We start from the raw sequence: 20,010 nt of genomic DNA, 5'->3' as shown, positions 1-20,010 counted from the left end.
TCACTAAAATATTTTAATATTTCTAGATTGCCAATATTTACAACTTGAGAATAAGTAGTTATGACTGGTTTAAGGATGGTATGTATTATGGAATATGAAAATGAAATTTCCGCTCCGCCCTCGAGTCACCAATTGCAGCTGTCTTATGCGCTGGTGGCATAAAACGAGCGGACCCACACAAACCAGGAGAAAGTTCCTTCCAGAGCCTTGATTGGTTAACGTGCAATGACGTTACGAGTTAGTTACAACTCTCAGGAAGCGGGAACACTACGTCGACTTCAGTGAACTTTATCACGTTGGTCTGTCGAACAAAGTAAGTCAAACCAAAAAACACGATACCGTGTGCTTTGTGCCAGGTGTTTATTAAAACACAGCAGTTTCCATACTTTTTACCGGGAAGAGCTAAATGAATGATCATTAGGAAAACTTGAGGATGAACTTTTCGAAGAAAAAAAACTGGCCGTTGCTCGTGCTCTGCTAGCAAATGGTGTTTAACTTTGCCTTAACATGACTAAACTTATTAAGCGTCAAATGCTTTAATCTTTCAGTAATATGACACGAAAATATTTTGACTGTTCCATATTAAATATTAATTGTAATGAAGCTTTTACAGGAAGGGCTACAGGTGAGCTGGGGTTTATTGAGCGTCATATGTTAACGGATTGGTAACCAAGTCTAAGTGATTAACTGACATTTTTTAACATCTAGCGCAATAACACGCGAAGCATCTTATAAACGGAAATTTGACATGTAATCTTGTGGTTATGGTGAGTCTCAAAAGGATATTTTTAAACAGATCACTAAATAATTGTAATAGGATGGAATAGAAATGTATTTTATTTCTTTTCCCACAGTGGGAAAATTAAGGTGTACCAGCATCAAGTGAAAGACAAGTGGAAGCTTGCATATGACATATAATAAATCTGATAACTAAGCAAATAAAGGAAAAGCATAAAATAGTGCTCCGTATTTATTAAAATGGCACTCAGTTTAAAAGAATTATGCAACTGAGTAGGTTAAGTTAACACAACATGCAGATCTACTTGCATCGATCTAAATGCCATTTTAAGGGGTGCAATATTCTTCAAAAATCTCAAAGTCAAAGAAAATAACATAGTAAGTGCAGAATAATTAACACTTTCTTATTGGTGGGGTTTTTTTATGGACTGTAGAATTTCAAGTTCAAAATTCTATTTATAGTGTCATAAATTTACATTTTATCACATTTTGTGGCATAACTAGCATAAGCCTCTATTTATTTTATGTGGTTATTAACGCAAAGTAATTTAAATAAAAAATGAATGTGGGTTGATTTGTGGGTCCAGTGTGTTTTGATTTATTAAATACTGAAGTGCATCATAAAACTTCAGTTATATTTCCAGTTTATTCTATTATCTGTTAACACAGGAGTTTAATTTCATGATCTCTTTCAACAGCCACAACATCTTAATTATTCTGTACTAAAGATTTATGTACTACAGTTGTTAAATAACAATTTTAGTTCAATCTAGATTTCTTCCTATCAGTTTTGCATTTATTTCATATATTTAAGGTGCTCCAGGAATTTCTCAATATGTCTATCAGGTCAAAATTATTTCTGACATCTGCAAATGATACAGATTTTAATGTAAGTTATTAGATTGTTATCATTACATAATATAAATAGTTTTTAGCCCAGTACTGACCCCTGGTGTACTCCATAGGTATTCTCCATGCACGCATTTATTAACAGAAGTTAATCGCCTGTTGTGATCATAACACCTATGTTTTTTACTTGCTCAATCTTCACAGATCCAAAGTCACACACATGGCAGGCGATAAAGAAATATGGCAAAAGATTGGAGAGGGCTTTGTTCAGGAATATTACAACCAGTTTGACAATACCAACAGGATGGCACTTGCTAATCTCTATGTAAGTTCTGCATTATGGCATCATTCTCATGTCTACATATGATCTCATTTTGCTTTAATCCCACTCAGCATGAATAACAATCCTCCGTTTTCTCCCCCTCAGTCACCCAGTGCCTGCCTGACATGGGAGGGCTCACCGTTTCAGGGAAGAGAAGCAATAGCTAACAAGCTCGTAGTAAGCACGTTGTAATAAGTGTTGATATAAATCAGAAAAATGTCTGCATCCAGTCTCAATTATTGTATGCACCTACTAAGAACCAGCAACTCTCCCTATTTACAAACAAATGATTCCTGTTTTTGAGTCGCTATTGCTAATTTATTTAATGATTTTATGTTTTATTCTCAGAACATGCCTTTCAAGCAGATCAAACACATCATTACAGAGCAAGACTCCCAACCAACTATCGACAGTTGTATCCTCATCATGGTCTTTGGACAGTTAAAGGTAAGCCAGTCAATGATAGCTTATCGTTATATATATAATAGCTTATTTATATCTATATATATATTTTCCAGTGACGTGATCGTTACTAGAAATGTAACCTAACTTTAAAACTATTTTTTGCAACTGTGCTTGCTGGAGATTACCTACGGCAGTATTTAAATAAATATATTTTGTTTTGTTCTTGCAACAGGCGGATGATGATCCACCAATAGCCTTTCATCAGGTGTTCATGCTGAAATCCCAAAATGGTGGATGGGTTTGCACAAATGATGTGTTTCGTCTGGGGGTGCACAACATACCAGTGTAGTGACCTGGATTTTTCATACACGTGTTACAACCTGTTCTGACCTGACTTTGTTGTTGTTCTGCGTCATGACAGGACTGTATGGTTGAATGCTGACAGTTTAATCAATTAAACATAAATGCTGTACTTGCAGTGTTGTTGCTATGCAAAATAACGTTCTTTTCAAATTAAAGAATTTAGTATTCTAAACTAAAATGGGTTTTTTTTATTATTATTTCATTGTTATAAATATATCGTCTGCTATAAAGTTTCGTAATATGTTCCATTATGTGGATGTGGTTTCGTTACATCACATGTCAAGTATCTTGCCGCTAGAGGCGCTGTGGTGCTCCGTGTGGCACATTAAAAGGGTTATGGCTCCGAGCTCCAGATAGCAACGAAACGCAGTTTATTCGTCGAAAATGACGCCGACGGTGAAGAAGTCCTCCCAGGAAACTGGACACATAAATGTAAGTCGACCCCCTGTTCGTTGCTAAGATATGTGAGCAGTTTGAAACACAAGAAGACGTTTGTGTAATCGTTGTTTTTGGTTGAATGCTGACATTACCTCTAATTGGAGGCCTAATAAGGTAGAATTAAAGTTGAAACTCGTCGAAGATGTTAGATTTTTGTCAGGTAGGAGTGTTTAAAAAAAAGAATTTTTGTCAGCTCGTAGTCGCCATCGGTTGTTGACAGTTTTTGGGTTGTCAAAAATTGCAACAAAAAAAAGAAATTAAATCTAAACTATACCTATCATCCAGTGAAAATAAATGTGATTAAGTTAGTATATTAGAAACATTTATAGAACGACTTCAATGTCGTCCTTTGTTTTGACTCAGTGCGCAGGCGCATAAGAGCTAGCTTTTGTAATTAAAAGGACAACAAAGTTAGTGCACAAGGAGCTCAAATCGAAGCAGAAAAACAATGAAGTCATAATTTGTACTTTGCAGAACGGTTTCGAGGAAAAATATGAGGGTCATCAAAATGGTACGGAAGCCGAGGACGAACCTCTTCTCCGGGAGAACCCCAGACGGTTTGTCATCTTTCCAATCCAATATCCGGATATCTGGAAGATGTACAAGCAAGCTCAGGCGTCTTTCTGGACGGTGGAGGAGGTAATGACTAAATAAATATCTTAACTAATGTAAATTTATTTAAATAGATATACATATATGTGAATATTTAATAACTTAGAGAATATACTCTTTGGTACCTAACAACAGGTTTGAAATATTTGTCCTTAAATAAACACTGACTAAAGTATTTATACCACTTGACCTTTTTTACTTTGTGATATGTTACAACCACAAACTTATTGGGTCGACTAAACAAAGTAGTGTATAATCATAAAGTAAAACTATTCTTCTTTACAAATTGCTCAAAGTTCCTCAGGAGAGTTTAGGTTATTAGGATCTGTGATGATCAATTTTTGAGTTAAATTAATTGGATTTTGACCTGGACTTTGACTGGGTCATTCTGACACATCAATATGCGTTGATCACATCATTCCATTGTAACTCTGGCTATAATGGAATAGTGAGGTCAACTTTGTCTTGCTAGAAGGTTGACCTCTGCTCCATGTTGAGGCATTTTGCAATCACTAACAGGTTTTCTTCCTGGAATCCTCTGTAGTTAGCTCCATTCATTTTCCTATAAACTTGTTACAGATTATCTGTACCTGCTGAGAAAAATTATCTCTTAGGCATGGTGCTACAAATATCATGCTGGGGTGACCTGTGAGTTCTCCTACTTTGGGAAGAAACAACACATTTCATTGGTTTACCTGAAATCTTTACCAAATCTGACTCTGAACTAGATTTTGATGTTTTTCAGGTTGATCTCTCCAAAGACTTGGGACACTGGGACAGCTTGAAGCCTGAAGAAAGACATTTTATCTCACATGTTTTAGCTTTTTTTGCCGCCAGTGATGGGATTGTCAATGAGAACCTGGTGAGAAGGGGTTAGCTGTAATAAATTATATTTATTTTGTAGATGTAACTTACCATGTATTTAACCTACTCGATTTACTGTGTTAGCAAGCCAACGGTGGCAGTTTTCAAAGCCATTTTGTATTTTACAGTATCTGATTGTTTTGTGTGAAAGTGAGCGGCACATTGATTGTTTTCCCGGTGGTTTAACGGTTTTTGTTTTTTTTGTGGTCTCAACAGGTGCAGAGGTTCAGCCAGGAAGTGCAGCTCCCTGAAGCACGCTCCTTCTACAGCTTCCAGATCCTCATAGAGACCGTTCACTCCGAGATGTACAGCATGCTCATCAACACTTACATCAGGGATCTGAAAGAGAGGTCAGCAACCTATCTGTGATTCTGTCTCACGTTCTGTAGCCTGGAAATTTTGGCCGTGTGTTTTTCTATTTTTGACTTTAGATTGTTTTAAATTACTCCTAACTTATTTTTCTTGCGCATGCACCTGCTAATCAGATATGTAATCTTCACTCTCACCTGCATTTCCCAGACACAGCAGCTTTATTGTACCCACAGGGCTTAAGCTTAACGTCTTTATAAAAAAGAGAAAGCAATAAAAAACGACAACAAGTTTTCCTCCTGTTGCAATGATTTCATTCTCCATATATATATTTTGCAATTTGTTCCTTGCATCTTATACATTTTCTAGCATGAAAAAGACAAAATATCCTCTCACACACTTAAAGAAGACATTAACATTTCATTACTGACTCACTTTTAAATATCAGTAAATAAACCAGTTTGTAGAGTGAATCTCAAAAAGTATACACACTGACAACCATTTTTAGTGATGTAAATAGTGAGTTCATGATGGATAATTACAAAACTTTATCCAGCTTCTTTGTCAGGCTTAAATAGTATAATTCAAATAAAAAACACAAACAAAGCAAGCTTACTTTTTTTCGGCCACAATAAAAAAGTAATATTTGACACTAAAAACAACAACTATGTATTGTCAGAATAACACCACACATGATGGCAGCATCATTCTTTGCGGTTTGTTGTCAGTTTTGACCCAAAATCCTCACGTGTCTGCTTGGAAGCCGAGTGGTTTTATTTTTTTTAGCATCACAGTGAATCCAAGTAGATTCAGATTCAGATTTATTTGTGTCGCAAATGGGCAATTGATGTTTCAGCAAGTGTAAAAACTAAAAGACAAAGTAACAAAGTTAAAAAATAAAGACAGTAAAACATACCAAAAAATACATTAAATATAAATCATAATGGGAAGAATACAGCAGTGTGTGTTGTCGACCAGCAGTTGCTGCAAACACTAACAAGTACAAGTACATGTCCAAATCTGGAAAAGAATGACTTTATAGATGTATTATTGAAGCTTTGGAATGGCCTAGCCAAAGTACAGAACTGGATCTGTCAGAGAATCTGTTGGGTTTTTTGAAGAGGGACATGGACAAGAAACATCCTTTCAGTCTAAGAGATTTGGACAAGTCAGAGTTGGCAAAATGTGACACACTGATCTACTGCCAAAGAAACTAAATGCTTTAAAGTTTCAGTTCACTCTTTCAACTTGCTGTTTAGCAGCTAGATTGTATTTCATTGTTGCAAGTTTATTTTTTAAGAGACTTGATTGTTTTTTTTAGTCGACCTGTACAGAAAATAGCATACAATAAGGGCAGAAAAAAGTCACTGTCACTTTCTAATTTGATGCTTCGTGTGTTTTAGGGACCATTTGTTTAACGCTGTTCAGACCATGCCATGCGTGCAAAGAAAAGCGGATTGGGCCCTCCAATGGATAAATGACAGCAAATCCACCTTTGGTAAACCATGACACTTCCAATAAAAGATTACTATTGACTCAACTCTATATGAAACATAAAACTCAGACTAGAGGAATGTCTTGTTTATGGTAATTCAATAGGAGTTTTCTTTTCTGTGTCCACAGGGGAGCGTCTTGTGGCTTTTGCAGCAGTGGAGGGGATTTTCTTCTCAGGCTCATTCGCTGCTATCTACTGGCTGAAGAAGAGAGGCCTCATGCCAGGCCTTACCTACTCCAACGAACTCATTAGCAGGGATGAGGTGAGGTGGTCACAAATTTAAGTTGGGCAAACTTTTAAAATATTTATTTGTGATTTCACCTGGAAACCTGTTGCGATGTAGCAAAGAAAATGATATAAGTGTTGGTTTCAAACCAGATGCAGATTTCTGGTAGGTACTGCATTTTCTTAATGTTCTAAAAAAAAAAAAAAAAAGACACATTTTTCACATTTACCTAATTGTTGCTTGAAATGTGGAAAAATCTCTATTCTTTCCTGGTAATCCCTTGCTATGCTGGATAATGTAAATCCCATTTTCCAGAGTAAGAAAATGGTTGGAGAGTTCGATTTGCATTTGAAAATAAATTCCTCTATATAATAAGATTTTGTCTGTGGAGGCTTTTTATAACGGCTTTTTAAACTGCATTGTAAATGTTTAGGCATTTGTAGCATGCTACATAACATTTGTTTCAGAAAATTTAATAATTGGGCGGTAAGAGAAAATGATCTTAGATCCTGAAGCAAACAAAGATGTTCAAGAAATTCAGGCATTCCATAAGCCTTCCACAAACAGAGGGAAAACCTAATGTTTAAATTGGTGTGTGTAATTGTAACTTGCGTAGTCAGCTATGGCAATGCAGCCTTCGCTTGGTGTCCGAATAGTTGGATGAAAGTCCTGGAACCTACATATTTGTCTTTTCACTAACATTGTATTGCTTAATAGATTTCTGTTTTTACGTCTTGATTTTGCTTTGCACAGCACTTTGAGCCTAGCTTGTGTTTAAAGGTTTTTTTCTTCTTTTCCCAGGGTCTGCATTGTAACTTTGCCTGCCTGCTGTACAGCTACCTGCTGAAAAAACCTTCAGAGGACAGAGTCAAAGATATTATCAGCAAAGCTGTGAGCATTGAGCAGGTGGATAATATATTGTTATGTTGCAGGATTTTGGTGTCTTTATCTTGTCTTCTTGCAGTATTTTCATAAATGTTTTTTGTTTTGTTATATAGGAGTTTTTGACAGAGGCCTTATCAGTCGATCTGATTGGAATAAACTGCTGCCTCATGAAGCAGTATATCGAGTTTGTAGCCGACCGGCTGCTCGTTGATCTAGGATTGAACAAGGTAATTCTTCCAAGTAATCATAAAACACGTTTAAGTCACTAAACAATGTCAGTTTGATTTGTAAGAAGTGTAATAAAAGTCATATCCTTTTCCTGAAATGAAAATATAAGAAAATACTTGTGCAAACCATTAAATAATATGGGTATTTTATTTGTTAATGAAAAATGTGTGGGAAAATGAGTTTCATTTCCTCTTTTTTTTTTTTTTTTTTTTTTCTTTAAAAGGTTTACAATGTGGCAAATCCTTTTGACTTCATGGAGTCCATTTCTCTTGAGGGAAAAACAAACTTCTTTGAGAAAAGAGTAGCAGAGTACCAGAGATTCGGAGTGATGTCAAGCACGGTGGACTGTGAATTCACTCTGGACGCAGACTTCTGAAACCAAGACATTACTGTCCTGATTTCCACAAAGCAACCACTCCCTGAATTACATTTTAAGTTTTCTTTATCCAAACAAAACAAAAACTTCTTAATAGGTGTTAAATTGGGAAAATACAACCTCAGATAAACAACATATGACATAGTAATATGCAATATGACATATTGCTTGTATAACAAAAGTGAAGCCTTTTCTTGTTGTCTATTTGGGATTTTATGTTTGATTTTTTTAATACTTACTAAGTCGAAGATGGTTTACATTTTATGGTAAGATATATAACCTTAGAAATTAAAAAAGGCATACTTTATTTTTTTGTGACTATTTGTTAAATTTTATCTTTTTTTTTCTTTTGGCAAAGTGGACTTTAGGTAAAACATGCCAAAGTTTTGTTATGTTTCCTTTAATTAAATTAAACTAGTATTCATTATCTTGGAAAGTTACTGTTTGCTATTGCTTATTCATACGATTAACAACTTGTAAAGGCAGTATGGAAAACAAACCAAATCCTGAAAGCATTTTTGTTGGTTTTTATTTGGTTTACTCACTTTAACGGTGTAATGGTGTTTCTATGGTCATAAATTATGTGTGAGTCTTCAAAGATGATTATGTCCCATCTCATTTTACATTAAACTGTTTTCTAAACAAGACTACACATCATGTGGTGTGGCATTCTGGGTCATGGCTTGGTTGGTTTTGTTTTAGGCTTTTATATTCAGTGAAATATAGTTTGCAAATAAAAATCAAGTTTTGTTGAAACAAAATGCTGCTTATTGCTAGAGCCTACACCAACATTTAGTGAAAGATTGGTTATAAATATTTCTGTTGTACATGAGTCAAGTAATTGGATTTCTAGACAGCATTTCAAGCTTATGTCCAAAATTTTCTGTAAAATCAGTACAAATTATTTATGCAAGTTCTACTTTTTTAATTAATTTACTATCGTAATTTGGTGAATTATAACTGGAGTTATAGTTTTAATGCCCCCCGACCAGTTTAGTTTTTGAGCCTCTTGTGATGTCATCAATACAAATAAAGCAGAATGTTAGCTGATTTTTTTTCTTCTTGATTTTGCTTTTTATTTTACATTTGTGAAATCTATGGGTTCACATCAGTACTTTATTACTTAATTGAGTTTGTATTATTAGTGGGTGTTTGTTAATGGAGTGAAAATACCCAAGTGGACAGTATCTTTAAGTGCTGTGAATGGAGTTTTGATTTCTTGCAGCGAGATTAGATTAGCCACTCCTCCGATACACGGATGCAGAGTAAAATGAAAGCTAACAGCTAGTGTGGTTCATTCGCTTTTTTTTTGTCAAACATGGCTGGGGACTTGCGGAGTTTCGCGCTGGAAAAAGCCGAGCTGCTCTCTAGTCGTTTACGAGAGCTGGTGTCTTCGGGGCAAGGCTTGGTTCGGGCCCAGTTCGGAGTGGATCTGGGTCTGAAGCCCGAGCTTTACCCGAGCTGGCTCATCCTGTCAACGGCAGCGGTCGGTCTGCTGCTGCCGCTGCTGCTCGGGGCGTCCTGGGCCGCTTTCTGCGGCGTCAGCGGAGGGCGACTGGTCGGCAAAAAGCGGACTTCCCAGGTCAACCAAGGCGGCGACGAGACAGGAAAGGCCAGCTTTAATAATAAAAGTGTCAAACCAGAGGAGCCAAAAAAGAGAAACAGAAAGAGAACCGGCGACAAGGTGAGGAAGTAGGAATGAGATGTCTCATCTCAATGGCTGAATGAAACAAGCGATTTTCTTCAATATGTCTTACTAACGATGCTCTCTCTAGTGGAGAAAAATAAATAAAAGTAAATATAGCTATATTTGTTTACAACAGCTACCATTTTACGCTAATTTACCTCAGCTGCCTTCCATATAATAAACTAAGTATGAACTTGACGCTCACTTTATGTTCAAAGATTAATTACAAACTACAAAAAACAATAATTTTACCTACCATCTCTTAGTTAATATGTAATATATACAATTTCTGTTGGAAAAAAATAGAGAGGTATGCTAACTAGCTACGTGTTGCTAACTGACACGTCATTGATTAGGTTATAGCGCCCAGTAGTGATAGCCTCCATTAATAAAACCTTCGGGTGATACTTCCGGTAGCAACATATTCCTTTCTGTAATAAAAACGAGGTTATGATTAATAGTACCTTTCTATTTTTATAAATCGAGACAAGTATTTACACACATAAGACTCTTGAAAAAGTCCTCAGAGATTCAATAAAGAGTTGAGGAATCCTTCATTGTTTTTTTAAGTCCATGCAAATAAGTAAAATCGTCCTGAAATACGACGTTTGCACAGATAAATGAAAACTTGTCATCAGTTGCAGTGAATCCTTATTTGTCTATCATGCCAATGTTAGGATATTGATCACCATCTGTAACAGGTGTGCGTGAAATACGGTCAAAGTCAATCCAAATCGACAAAATATGTTATTGGCATGCAGGATTTTAATGCATATTGCCTTATAAATCGCAATTGATCAAAAACTGTTTCCAGCAGATATTGATGATGACCCTGACTGGCCTTCAGTCATGAAGCTCCATAAGTAAGATGAATTGTACGTCATCCGTTGGATAGGGCCAGATGTGCCATCCTTGTTTCTCCATGTGCATCACAATACTATGGCTGGTTTAATACTGTTCCTTTTTTGGATAACTTTTAATAGTTGATGATCATTGTAGACTGGGAACAACCGACAAGATCTGCAATTTTCGATATAATCTGACTCAACCATTACATTTGGTCCATGTTAAACTCTCTTAAATCTGTACTTTTAGCTGTTTCTGCTACTTTAGCACAAAGTGTTAGCTTTTACAAAGCTAACTAACAATAGCTTGTGTTTTGTTTCATGTTTTTGTGTTACAGAAGACTCAGTCCAATGGACAGCCGCCACAGCCGCCGGTTGTTGCTCAAGAGGAAGTTAAAGAGATTGTGGCAGCTTCAAAAACAGCTACACAGGTTAAAGCTGTTAAGGTAAGACCAAAATTAAGGGGAATCGAAACCGTTATTGTTGAACAAGTAAGCTACAAGTTTTATTTGACGGTTTGTCTTCTAATGGTCTAATTATCGCTTCTGAAAACTATAACCAAGCTTTTGTTGTTGTTGATTTTCAAAATCTCAGCAGGTGCATGAGGTGCCGCCCCCGGTGCAGGTGAAAAAAAACAAGAAGAAACCTAAGACAGATGTGAAACCAGTCCAGGTGTTGCCCACGAGGGACGTGAAAGAACCCGATGATGGTGCGTCTCCACTGGAGGGGTTGTCACTTTCGAGCCATTTATACTGTTAGCCTAGGCTAGCCCCTTGTAATATGCAGGGATATTCCACCTACACTTGAACATATTATTGAGATTTTAAATGATAGACTAGCATTGTAAGCTGTTCAAAGGTTTTTCACAAAAAAAAAAGGCTTAAAAGTACCTCAGAGGTTTGTTTGGAAACATTAGTGAAAAAAAATTAAAAATTCCTAACTAAATATAAGTTAGGAATGTTAGGTTATAAAACAAAATTCCATCTTTGAAATATCCAATGTAGCATCTAAACTGACAGATTAGGCAAGAATAACATTATAACATTATTCAGAGGTTCCCCTACTAACAGGACAAATACTCTAAACATACAATCAGAAAAAATGGAAAGATTTAAATCAAAGTCGGACCCTAAATTCATTTGTGAATTAAAGTTCGCAGAGGCTCTCCAATACTTTTACAATGCACTTGTGCAAATTAGTAAAAGTCTTTAAAAAAAAGTTTATTCTTATAGAAGGTTGTAGTTGCTTAATCATTCTTTGTTGCTTCGTCTGTTTTTCTTCAAGGTGCGTGGGAGACCAAAGTCAGCAATCGAGAGAAGCGGCAACAGCGAAGGAAGGACAAAGGTTCAGAGGATTCTGGGAGCCCGGGAGGCGACAAAGCTTCCAAGGCCCACGTCGAAACACCTGCAGCCTCAGCAACGTACAAAAAGAAGCGAGCGAACAATGGTAATTATCCCCTGAAGACTAAATTCATTGTTCTCATTTGTTTCAATAAGAGAATTTGATGCCACACCCAAGTTTAAAGTGGTTGTTTATACTCACTAACACAAACTTTATATATTGAGTATGATGTCGCAAAGTTGACATTGGCACATTATTTGCTCTATATGTGATGCAGAGAACCAGCATTCGAGACCAAACGCAAAGGGAGACGGAACCAGTGGGAAAGGCAAAGCTGAGACATTGAACTGTAAGTCTGTTCTGTACAAATAAACCTGAAATTCTTTTGTTTCATTTTGAGTTTTGCAACAATTAAAACTGCACAAAACACCAGTTTAACAGCAGCAGTATCTCTAGTCATGCATTTCCTTTTTTTGCTACTGTTTTTTGTAGCTTCCTCTGCATGGAGAGCAGAGCCTACAGTCAACGGTGAAGGCTGGTCTGATGTTCCATTGAAGGCCACTGGTCAAGCTGGTTCTGTGGAAGGAAAGAAGTGGAGCTCCGCATCTCCATCTGCACAGTACAGGTCCCAGTCTGACCCCCGACCCTGGGCTCAGGAGTCTCAAGGTACCACTGTTATTCCCGTATACTTTCACATATTGTATCAAGAGTTTATGAGACGGATCGGCAAAGTGGTGCGTAATTCAGATCAATACAAAAGTGCTTTATTAATACAAATGCAGAATAAGCAGAAATAGGAAAATTCACACAGGATTCCAATATTTTTTACAAACTGAAAAGTGTGGCGTGTGTTTTTTCTTAAAGCCGCTTAGACACTGCCCATTCTTATGGCTCAGTGTCAGTCAGATCAAATGATTGAGTTAATCTGTGATCAAGCGTGTTCAAGTTTTGGTGCGATTGTCTGTAAGGCTTAGGTCTGGATTTTGACTGGACTGAACAGGCTTTGATCGAAAGCCTGTTCATGGCAACCTGAGCTACAGGTTGCCATGTTTTGAGTCGTCATCCTGCTGAAAGTTGAACCTCTCCCTCAGTCCGAAGTCTTGAAGCCGTTTACAGTTTTTTTTTTCTTGCTGGATTTGCCTGTCGAAGAAAAGCATATCCACAGCATGATGCTGCCACCACCGTTTTACACCGTGGATGGTGTGTTCAACATGATGTGATAGTTTTTTCCACCGCAGCATACAGGCAAAAAATATTCAGTTTGTGTCTTAGCTTACCAAAGCACAAACTGTAAACAGGATTTCTTATAACGCTGAAGGCATTTCTTTGCACTGGATTTTATTTAGGGGTGTCATAGTAGGGAGTGCTGAATAACCATTCAGATTGTGGCTTTGTGACTTATTAAATCTCTTCTAACTGACAAAGTATTGCATCCATAGCAACTTTGGAGGAGGCTGTTTTTTTAAGAATTAGTTAAAAGTACAAGTGATAATTTAGCAGACTGTTGATGTGTTATTGACAAAAATAAATCATAGTAGCATTCCAACCGTACCTCTGCCTCCATGTGTTGTCAACAGCCGCTTGGAGCGGCATGGACAGGAAGACGAAGACGATGCCATTTTCTGTGCTGCAGCTGAACTCTGCAGGTTGGTGCTAACTGATCACATCTACTTCCTGCTGGCTCTGTCCAGGAAATAAAAAAAAAAAAAAAAAGAGTTTCGTAATGAGCCAGAATAGATTTTATAACCTTACAAAGTGAATAATAATAATAAACCTCTTTCTCTCTTAGATCCATTATCAAATTCAGCTAAGTTGCAGTGGGCCAACCAAACCATTGTTGACGATCAGTGGTCAGGAGTCAGTGAGTAGCCACTGCTTCTTCCTACAGAGCACAGCCGTATAAGTGACTGCAGCTTGTTTATAAAGGATCTGTTTGTTCTTCCTTCTGATATCTAACCTGCAGCTCTCTGCTACATGTTTTCCAGAGGGGATGGCAGCTGATTCCTCCTCTGACTGGAATGCCCCAGCGGAGCACTGGGGAAACTACGAAGAGCCTCCTGTACTGGTGGTGGCAGCAGCAGCAGCAGCAGCAACAACAACAACAACAACCCTGCAGAAGGACCAGCCCAAGGTTTTATACTTTAATACACTATATATGAACACTCACAAGTCGTAGCTCTGCGCATATCTTGGTTTTGGGTTCATGGTTAGGTACTAGTTTGGTTAACCAGCAGAAAAGAACTGCTACTGCATGTTTTGTTTGTTTTCCTGTTCTTTTAAATAGACACTCTTGCATGAACGAACATAGAATAATAAAGAAATCATCCAGGCAAAGGAGGGGTTCTGAGATTCCAGGCTCCAGTTGAGATGTTTGTAAATTTACTTCAAAATAAAAAAGATTTTTAAACTTTTTCATTTTGTGTTAAACAGCGCCCCCCTACTGGCCATGTGTGAAACAGACCGTTTGATTGAGACTAAAAATAAGATGAATCCCTTTTGTTTATGAAAAGATTTCAGATTTAAATAAGAGTGTTTTCTTGGTCTGGAAAGGAGAAGTAAATAACTTGATGAAAAAAGCTAAAAGCATTCCTTTTGGGGCTTTTGGTAATTGTTTTTTCCTTTCATATTTAACAGCTGTGTCTTAGAATATCATTAAAAAGTTAATTTATTTCAGTGATTTAATTCAACGGATTATAGACATGGATTTCACATTGTGGCTTATTTAATTATTGCACTTTTTATCCTTCATCAAATCTCACCGGTAATACTTATCCATAATTCCATGTCAAAACCCTTGTTTTGATATAATTTTTTTTATGTAGAATTCAAGATTTTTTTTTAAAAAAAGACAATTTTATGGCAGGTATCAGAAGATGAGAAGGACACTGACGATCCCTCAGGTGGAGCAGCCAAGTCTAAGAAGAAGAAGAAAAAGAAGAAGAAAGCAGAGGAGGAGCTGGCAGCTGATGCTCCAGTAGGAAATGCCACACAAATTCTTTTTTTTTTTTTTCAAATTAAAATACTTAAAACAGATTAATTTGTAAAAGTACTTGTTTTCTTGTAACTTTGCTTGTAATTGTTTGATTATAGACTCCAAGTGCAGCTTCTTTACACAGCGCAGCAACCAAAGTCCCAGAGCATCCTGCGCTGCCGCTAAATTCACAGAACACCAGCATATCATCCTCTCAGAGTGAGTTCAGGCTCCATTAATCACAATGTAGTAACAGTTTTCCCTTCTTTCCGTATATTCTAAAATACTTACTCTAAACTGACCCCTGCTGCTCTGCCTTCTGACAGAGAAGTCTGAGCAAACCGTCGAACCTCAGAAGCCCTCCCAGAAGAAAAAGGTCAGAAGGGAAACTTGAAGGAACAACACAAGTCTATACAAAGGTTATGCAAATGATTAAGAGTGTCTCATGCAATAATTACCAGGTACAGTTTCTGTCTTAGATGTGTAACTTTTTAATAGCGACAAGAAGACAGCGAGCAGCAGATCTGACCTGCTGTATAGCAGTGAAATGTGGTCCTATGGACTGTTAATTGTAACTAATTTTGCACTATTTGCTAAACTGCAACCGGAGGCAGAGTTTCAGATGGGATTTCAGTAATGCTACATGGTTAATAGTTTTGCAAATATATTTCCATCTTTTTTTTTTTTTTTTTTTTTGTTTATGCAGCAGGAGTGTGTGTAATTGTCAACCAAGAAACTACAAACGCAGGTTTTAATTCTTTTTTTTTTCTTTTTTTTTTATCTTGCAAAGTCTGAGTTAGGCTGGTCGTCCTAAATGATGCACTTTGTTTTTGTTGCTCTTCCACTCCCTCTCTGTGATTTACTGAAATGCTTTGTGCTGAAGGTTGAAGGATCTGTTTAGATTTGGGGTGAATCTAACAAAGTAGAGCCCAGATGTTCGCTAACGGACTCAAGAGTTTCATTACACATTCATAGATTATCTGTTTCGCTCAAAATTTTCTTGTTAGTTTAAAAAAAATATTCTCGGTTCTTAAACAGAAAATAATAGGATATATTCAACCCCATTTTATTGTAATATTACAGTTCCATTCAGAAGTTTACATGCTTTCATTATGGACATAAATGGCCTATTCTTGTACCTTTAATGATTGATTTGAACTGTTCTTGTCTACAAAGTCCAGCCTGTACACAGTTTTGAATTTAGGAGGATTTTTCCAAAGCGGTACAAGCATACGCAAATATTTATGTTCTCCTCTTTTTAATATGTTAATATGTTTTATTATCAGTCAACTGGCTTAATAATTCTGTCTGGATATTTTACCACTCTTCCTAAGGGGAATGGCAGGTTTCTTTTTATGTTGTTGGTTTCCTGATAACAGATCAGCATAGTCCATCAATTTGTAATGAGGTTGAAATTGGGACCAATTTTAGAAGTTTGTTGCAAACAGCTTAATCCATTCATTTTTATTTTTATTTTTATGCGTTCTCCGGGATATAAAGTCTAACATCCAGCCAGAAATACGCCAGAAGCTGTGGTTTCTCTGCAACTTGCAGAGGGGATTTTAAACAAATGTTAGTGGGGTGACATATATAAAATATATATGTGAGCCAGTATGTATAATTTTGACTGTATGGTAAATTCAACCATAAGCTTCTAAGTGTTGTTTTTAAATTGAACCAAAGCTGCCTGTTGTAGGGACTCGTGGTGTCCCTACAACATTATCCTAACATTTACGCCCATAATGACCGAATGTAGGCGTCTGACTGGAAATGGAGACACATTTTTAGGTCATCTTTGAACTAGAGTATACCTGTGGGAAAACTTCTTGATTCCCACAGGTATCAAGAAGTTTATACCTTCTTGATTTGCTTTGCTAGAAATGGCAGAACATTTCGATGAACTCTTTAATATTTCATGCTTTCATGTTTGATATACTTTGCTTCACTCTTACTCTAAATCAAGCGTGTCATTTTTCCTCGCAGCGTTTAATTGCAGCTAAATGTTGCAAGTTAAAGCATTCCAACCTGACTATTTTAGACAGTAAGGGTAATTAGTTAAAGAAAAAAAGCACTGACAATATATGATCTTCTATAAATGTCGATTTCATTCTTTCCTTTATGACATTCCTTGACATTCTTCATGTTCAAACCATCCATCTTGCGGATTTTCAGATGAATATGGTCTTGATATATCGGGAATTTAAAACGTCTACAGAAAGTTCAGAGTTATTTCCCCCTAGCAGTTCTTGTTCAATAACTATCTTTAGCTTTAGCTGCATTTACAAAATATTGAAATTTAGATCGAAATTTGCTGCATGTCTACAAATTAAATTTCCTTGAGATTGCAGTGACTGGTAGAAGCCACCAGGAGGCACTGTAGCTGAGGCTTGAGGTTGACGGTGTCAAGGCGATGAAACAGTAACATCAGTAAATGCTGTCTTTCTATTTTTTATCAAAGTTGTCATTATGATTGAGTCTGTCCTTTTCTAAGCAGCTTTTATGCTTTTTTAAATGCGTTCTTCTGCTCTCTAAATGACTTTTTATAAGTATTTCTTCCATTTTTTTCCTAGAAAAAGCCACGCCATATGTATAGATTGTAAGGGCTTTTTTCTAGTTTGTGATTGCACTGTGCAGAAACCTGTATAGTTTCTTTTTATTGCGAATTAATTGTTTTTAAACGGTTTTTGCCGAATGTGAAACTTTCTTTTTTCTTCCCAAGAATGAAGGAGAATTTTTTTTAAATGAACTAAAAAAAATAAATAAATAAAAATAAATGAAAAAGAGCTTTGCAAAAATGTGACATAGAGCAGTTTGAACTCTTCATTCAAGTTGTTTGAGCGTATACATTTAAAAGAAATTAATTTCTACTGCCTTAATCTGCCGTATAGAAAGTTTCTTGGAATCATTTAGCTTCCATCCTTTTGCAAGTTTTGATGTCTTTTTTTTTTGCATGACTTTGGTAATAGTATTTGTGGGGGGGGAAAAGAGACATAAGAAAAATCTTTTTTTTTCCTTTTAACTATTTTGTTCTTGAGTACCTCTTGTTATAAATACTGTAACAGCTTTATGTTAGAAGAAAACTTGCAAACTTCCTACTTTTTATGTACATCCAATTTTTTCCTCTCTTGACTTTGAGATATTAAAATGTTAATTGACTGGTGTTGATTAATGTTTGTAGGTCTGAAACGATGCTACACTGTGGATTCAGGTGCCCATTTTGTTCCCTTTTTACCAATGAGTAAAATTATTTCTTGTATTTATACAGTTGTGTCTAGAAAATCTCGGGATGATTTTGTTAAGGACATCACAATGATCTTTCTATGTTTGTTCTGGAAATAATTAAATGAGAAATGCTTCATATCATTTTGTGGATATTATTGTGATGATTTTATTGCTCGGGCTGATTTTGACATGTGATACAGTACCCTCCTCATTTCTTGGCACCCCTGGTATGGCGAGGAAGGTTCAGTTGTTCAGAAGGCTATTTGAAAGTGGTTTATATTAAATCTAAGCATACAAAAAGAACATCAATAGCAAGAAATATTTCAGTGTCACGCTTATTTGGTGACTAAGGGACTGTGGTTATGTGTATAAACTTATGTATCATCAGCATACATGTTTAGGTAGGAAGACATTATATAAATATTAGATAAGATTGACAAGGGGCGTGCTGTGGTGGCGCAGGGGGGTTAGTACGCCCCACATTTGGAGGTTCGACTCCCGGTCCCGGCGACCTTTGACGCATGTCTTCCCCCGTCTCCTCATCCTCTTTCCCGTCTGCCTACTGTCACAAAAAAATATGAGCCACTAGCGCTGCAAAAACGCTTTGGAGAAAAAAAAAAAAAAAAAGATTGACACGAGAATGGATCCTTGTGGCCTACAAGAGAATCTCACCTACATTTCCATTCTGTCAGTATGTTATGATGAACTGTGCGAAGCTCATTGTGAGTCTTTGATGTGCAAACGAGTCAGAATACATAAATTTTCCATTGCTGTACCGTAATCTCACTCCCAAAAAATTTTTTGACAAATCCAACAGGAAGGAAGCCTGTGTTTAGAATTTCTTCTGAATTTTTTATTTTAAATTACGCCACTTCCATAAACATACTTATTTTAAGGCTTTTCACAACATAAATATGTTATAAAATAATAAAATAAGCTAAAACTGACTACATGTTTTGGTACAAATCTATGTCAGCAGCCATGCTCTTCCCCTCCCGAGGCCGAACTGCTGCCTCAATGTGTTGAGGCAGTCGCGTGGCATGTTACTCACACAACCTGACCCCCTTTACTGCATGTCTCTCTCTCTCTCTCTCTCTCTAAGTGTCTCTCTCTCTCACTGACTCTCTCTCACTCTTTTATCTCTTAGTTCATTTAGGATTTAGCAGCTTTTAATCTCTTACAATCTCCAACATCTCTATGTGCATTCAGCTGCGGCACAGTGGATCATCACAGCATATTCTAACAGTGAGAGGTCACGCTGTAATGGCTGACTGCTCAAAAACGCGCTCCTCTCGTTGCTTTTGTAAAAATGGAGTTCCACTTTCATAATGCCTGAAACTCAGAAGTCTCACCGATTAAAAGCAGCAGATGTTAGGAACTGGATTTAAAGTATCAAGTAATATCTGTGTTTTTCGCAATTTCTGATAACTGAGAGAAATAATTTCAAGACTTTGGACTGCAACGTTGGAGCCCCGTCTCTCTTATGTAGCAGTTCAAAACATGAAAACAGAAAAATGGACCTGAACTTAGACATGTTTGAATTGTGTGCTTGAGCACTTAATGGGGAAGCTATGTCATTTCAGAAGAGGAAAATCCCCAATCTGAGTATGACGCAGTTCACCTAACAGAGCTTAGCTGTGTTTACCGGTGGCCCAGCTGTCCGGCTTGGTTTCGGCCATCTGCACAGACTGACATGAAATGAAGTCCAATCCCTCAGTTCAGATGTTCTGAAAATTAAAATGTCTTTGAGAGACTGTTTGTAGACTGTAGACTTGGAGTTTTATGAATAGTACCATAAAAAATAATGTGCTCCCATGCAAATTACATGTGCTTT

General features: G+C 36.8%; 3 protein-coding genes across 3 annotated transcripts; all 3 read left to right on the top strand.

The window, feature by feature from the left end:
• The first annotated feature begins 158 nt into the window (after positions 1-158).
• On the top strand, positions 159-2,786 carry LOC122844212 (nuclear transport factor 2-like). Its single transcript, XM_044139457.1, has 5 exons — positions 159-313; positions 1,792-1,912; positions 2,015-2,086; positions 2,258-2,356; positions 2,547-2,786. Exons 2-5 carry the CDS (start codon positions 1,808-1,810, stop codon positions 2,661-2,663), a joined length of 393 nt encoding a protein of 130 aa, XP_043995392.1. The 5' UTR covers positions 159-313; positions 1,792-1,807; the 3' UTR covers positions 2,664-2,786.
• A 150-nt stretch (positions 2,787-2,936) lies between these two features.
• rrm2b (ribonucleotide reductase M2 b) lies at positions 2,937-8,757 on the top strand. Its single transcript, XM_044139455.1, has 9 exons — positions 2,937-3,109; positions 3,590-3,754; positions 4,473-4,589; positions 4,808-4,941; positions 6,304-6,398; positions 6,524-6,657; positions 7,423-7,527; positions 7,620-7,733; positions 7,958-8,757. The coding sequence occupies exons 1-9, from the start codon at positions 3,062-3,064 to the stop codon at positions 8,108-8,110; spliced, it is 1,065 nt and encodes a 354-aa protein (XP_043995390.1). The 5' UTR covers positions 2,937-3,061; the 3' UTR covers positions 8,111-8,757.
• Positions 8,758-8,893: 136 nt separating this feature from the next.
• Positions 8,894-18,317, top strand: mtdha (metadherin a). The gene is made up of 12 exons (XM_044139453.1): positions 8,894-9,794; positions 10,981-11,088; positions 11,237-11,351; positions 11,927-12,088; positions 12,261-12,332; positions 12,476-12,649; positions 13,561-13,629; positions 13,773-13,844; positions 13,969-14,114; positions 14,847-14,957; positions 15,074-15,173; positions 15,281-18,317. The coding sequence occupies exons 1-12, from the start codon at positions 9,429-9,431 to the stop codon at positions 15,346-15,348; spliced, it is 1,563 nt and encodes a 520-aa protein (XP_043995388.1). The 5' UTR covers positions 8,894-9,428; the 3' UTR covers positions 15,349-18,317.
• Positions 18,318-20,010: the final 1,693 nt, after the last annotated feature.

This window comes from Gambusia affinis, linkage group LG14 (assembly GCF_019740435.1).
Source record: "Gambusia affinis linkage group LG14, SWU_Gaff_1.0, whole genome shotgun sequence".
Classification (NCBI taxonomy): Eukaryota; Metazoa; Chordata; class Actinopteri; order Cyprinodontiformes; family Poeciliidae; genus Gambusia; species Gambusia affinis.
Note: the sequence above shows the minus strand (reverse complement) of the source record. Positions and strands in the feature narration are given on the sequence as shown.

Bases quoted from the DNA above. Each gene is read 5' to 3' on its own strand.
- LOC122844212 (XM_044139457.1), top strand. From the start codon at position 1,808: ATGGCAGGCGATAAAGAAATATGGCAAAAGATTGGAGAGGGCTTTGTT. The intron at 2,087-2,257 runs GTAAGCACGTTG...TTTTATTCTCAG, and splicing joins CAATAGCTAACAAGCTCGTA to AACATGCCTTTCAAGCAGAT. The intron at 2,357-2,546 runs GTAAGCCAGTCA...TTCTTGCAACAG, and splicing joins TGGTCTTTGGACAGTTAAAG to GCGGATGATGATCCACCAAT.
- rrm2b (XM_044139455.1), top strand. From the start codon at position 3,062: ATGACGCCGACGGTGAAGAAGTCCTCCCAGGAAACTGGACACATAAAT. The intron at 4,942-6,303 runs GTCAGCAACCTA...CGTGTGTTTTAG, and splicing joins ATCAGGGATCTGAAAGAGAG to GGACCATTTGTTTAACGCTG. The intron at 7,734-7,957 runs GTAATTCTTCCA...TTTCTTTAAAAG, and splicing joins TTGATCTAGGATTGAACAAG to GTTTACAATGTGGCAAATCC.
- mtdha (XM_044139453.1), top strand. From the start codon at position 9,429: ATGGCTGGGGACTTGCGGAGTTTCGCGCTGGAAAAAGCCGAGCTGCTC. The intron at 11,089-11,236 runs GTAAGACCAAAA...TCAAAATCTCAG, and splicing joins CACAGGTTAAAGCTGTTAAG to CAGGTGCATGAGGTGCCGCC. The intron at 13,630-13,772 runs GTTGGTGCTAAC...TTTCTCTCTTAG, and splicing joins GCTGCAGCTGAACTCTGCAG to ATCCATTATCAAATTCAGCT.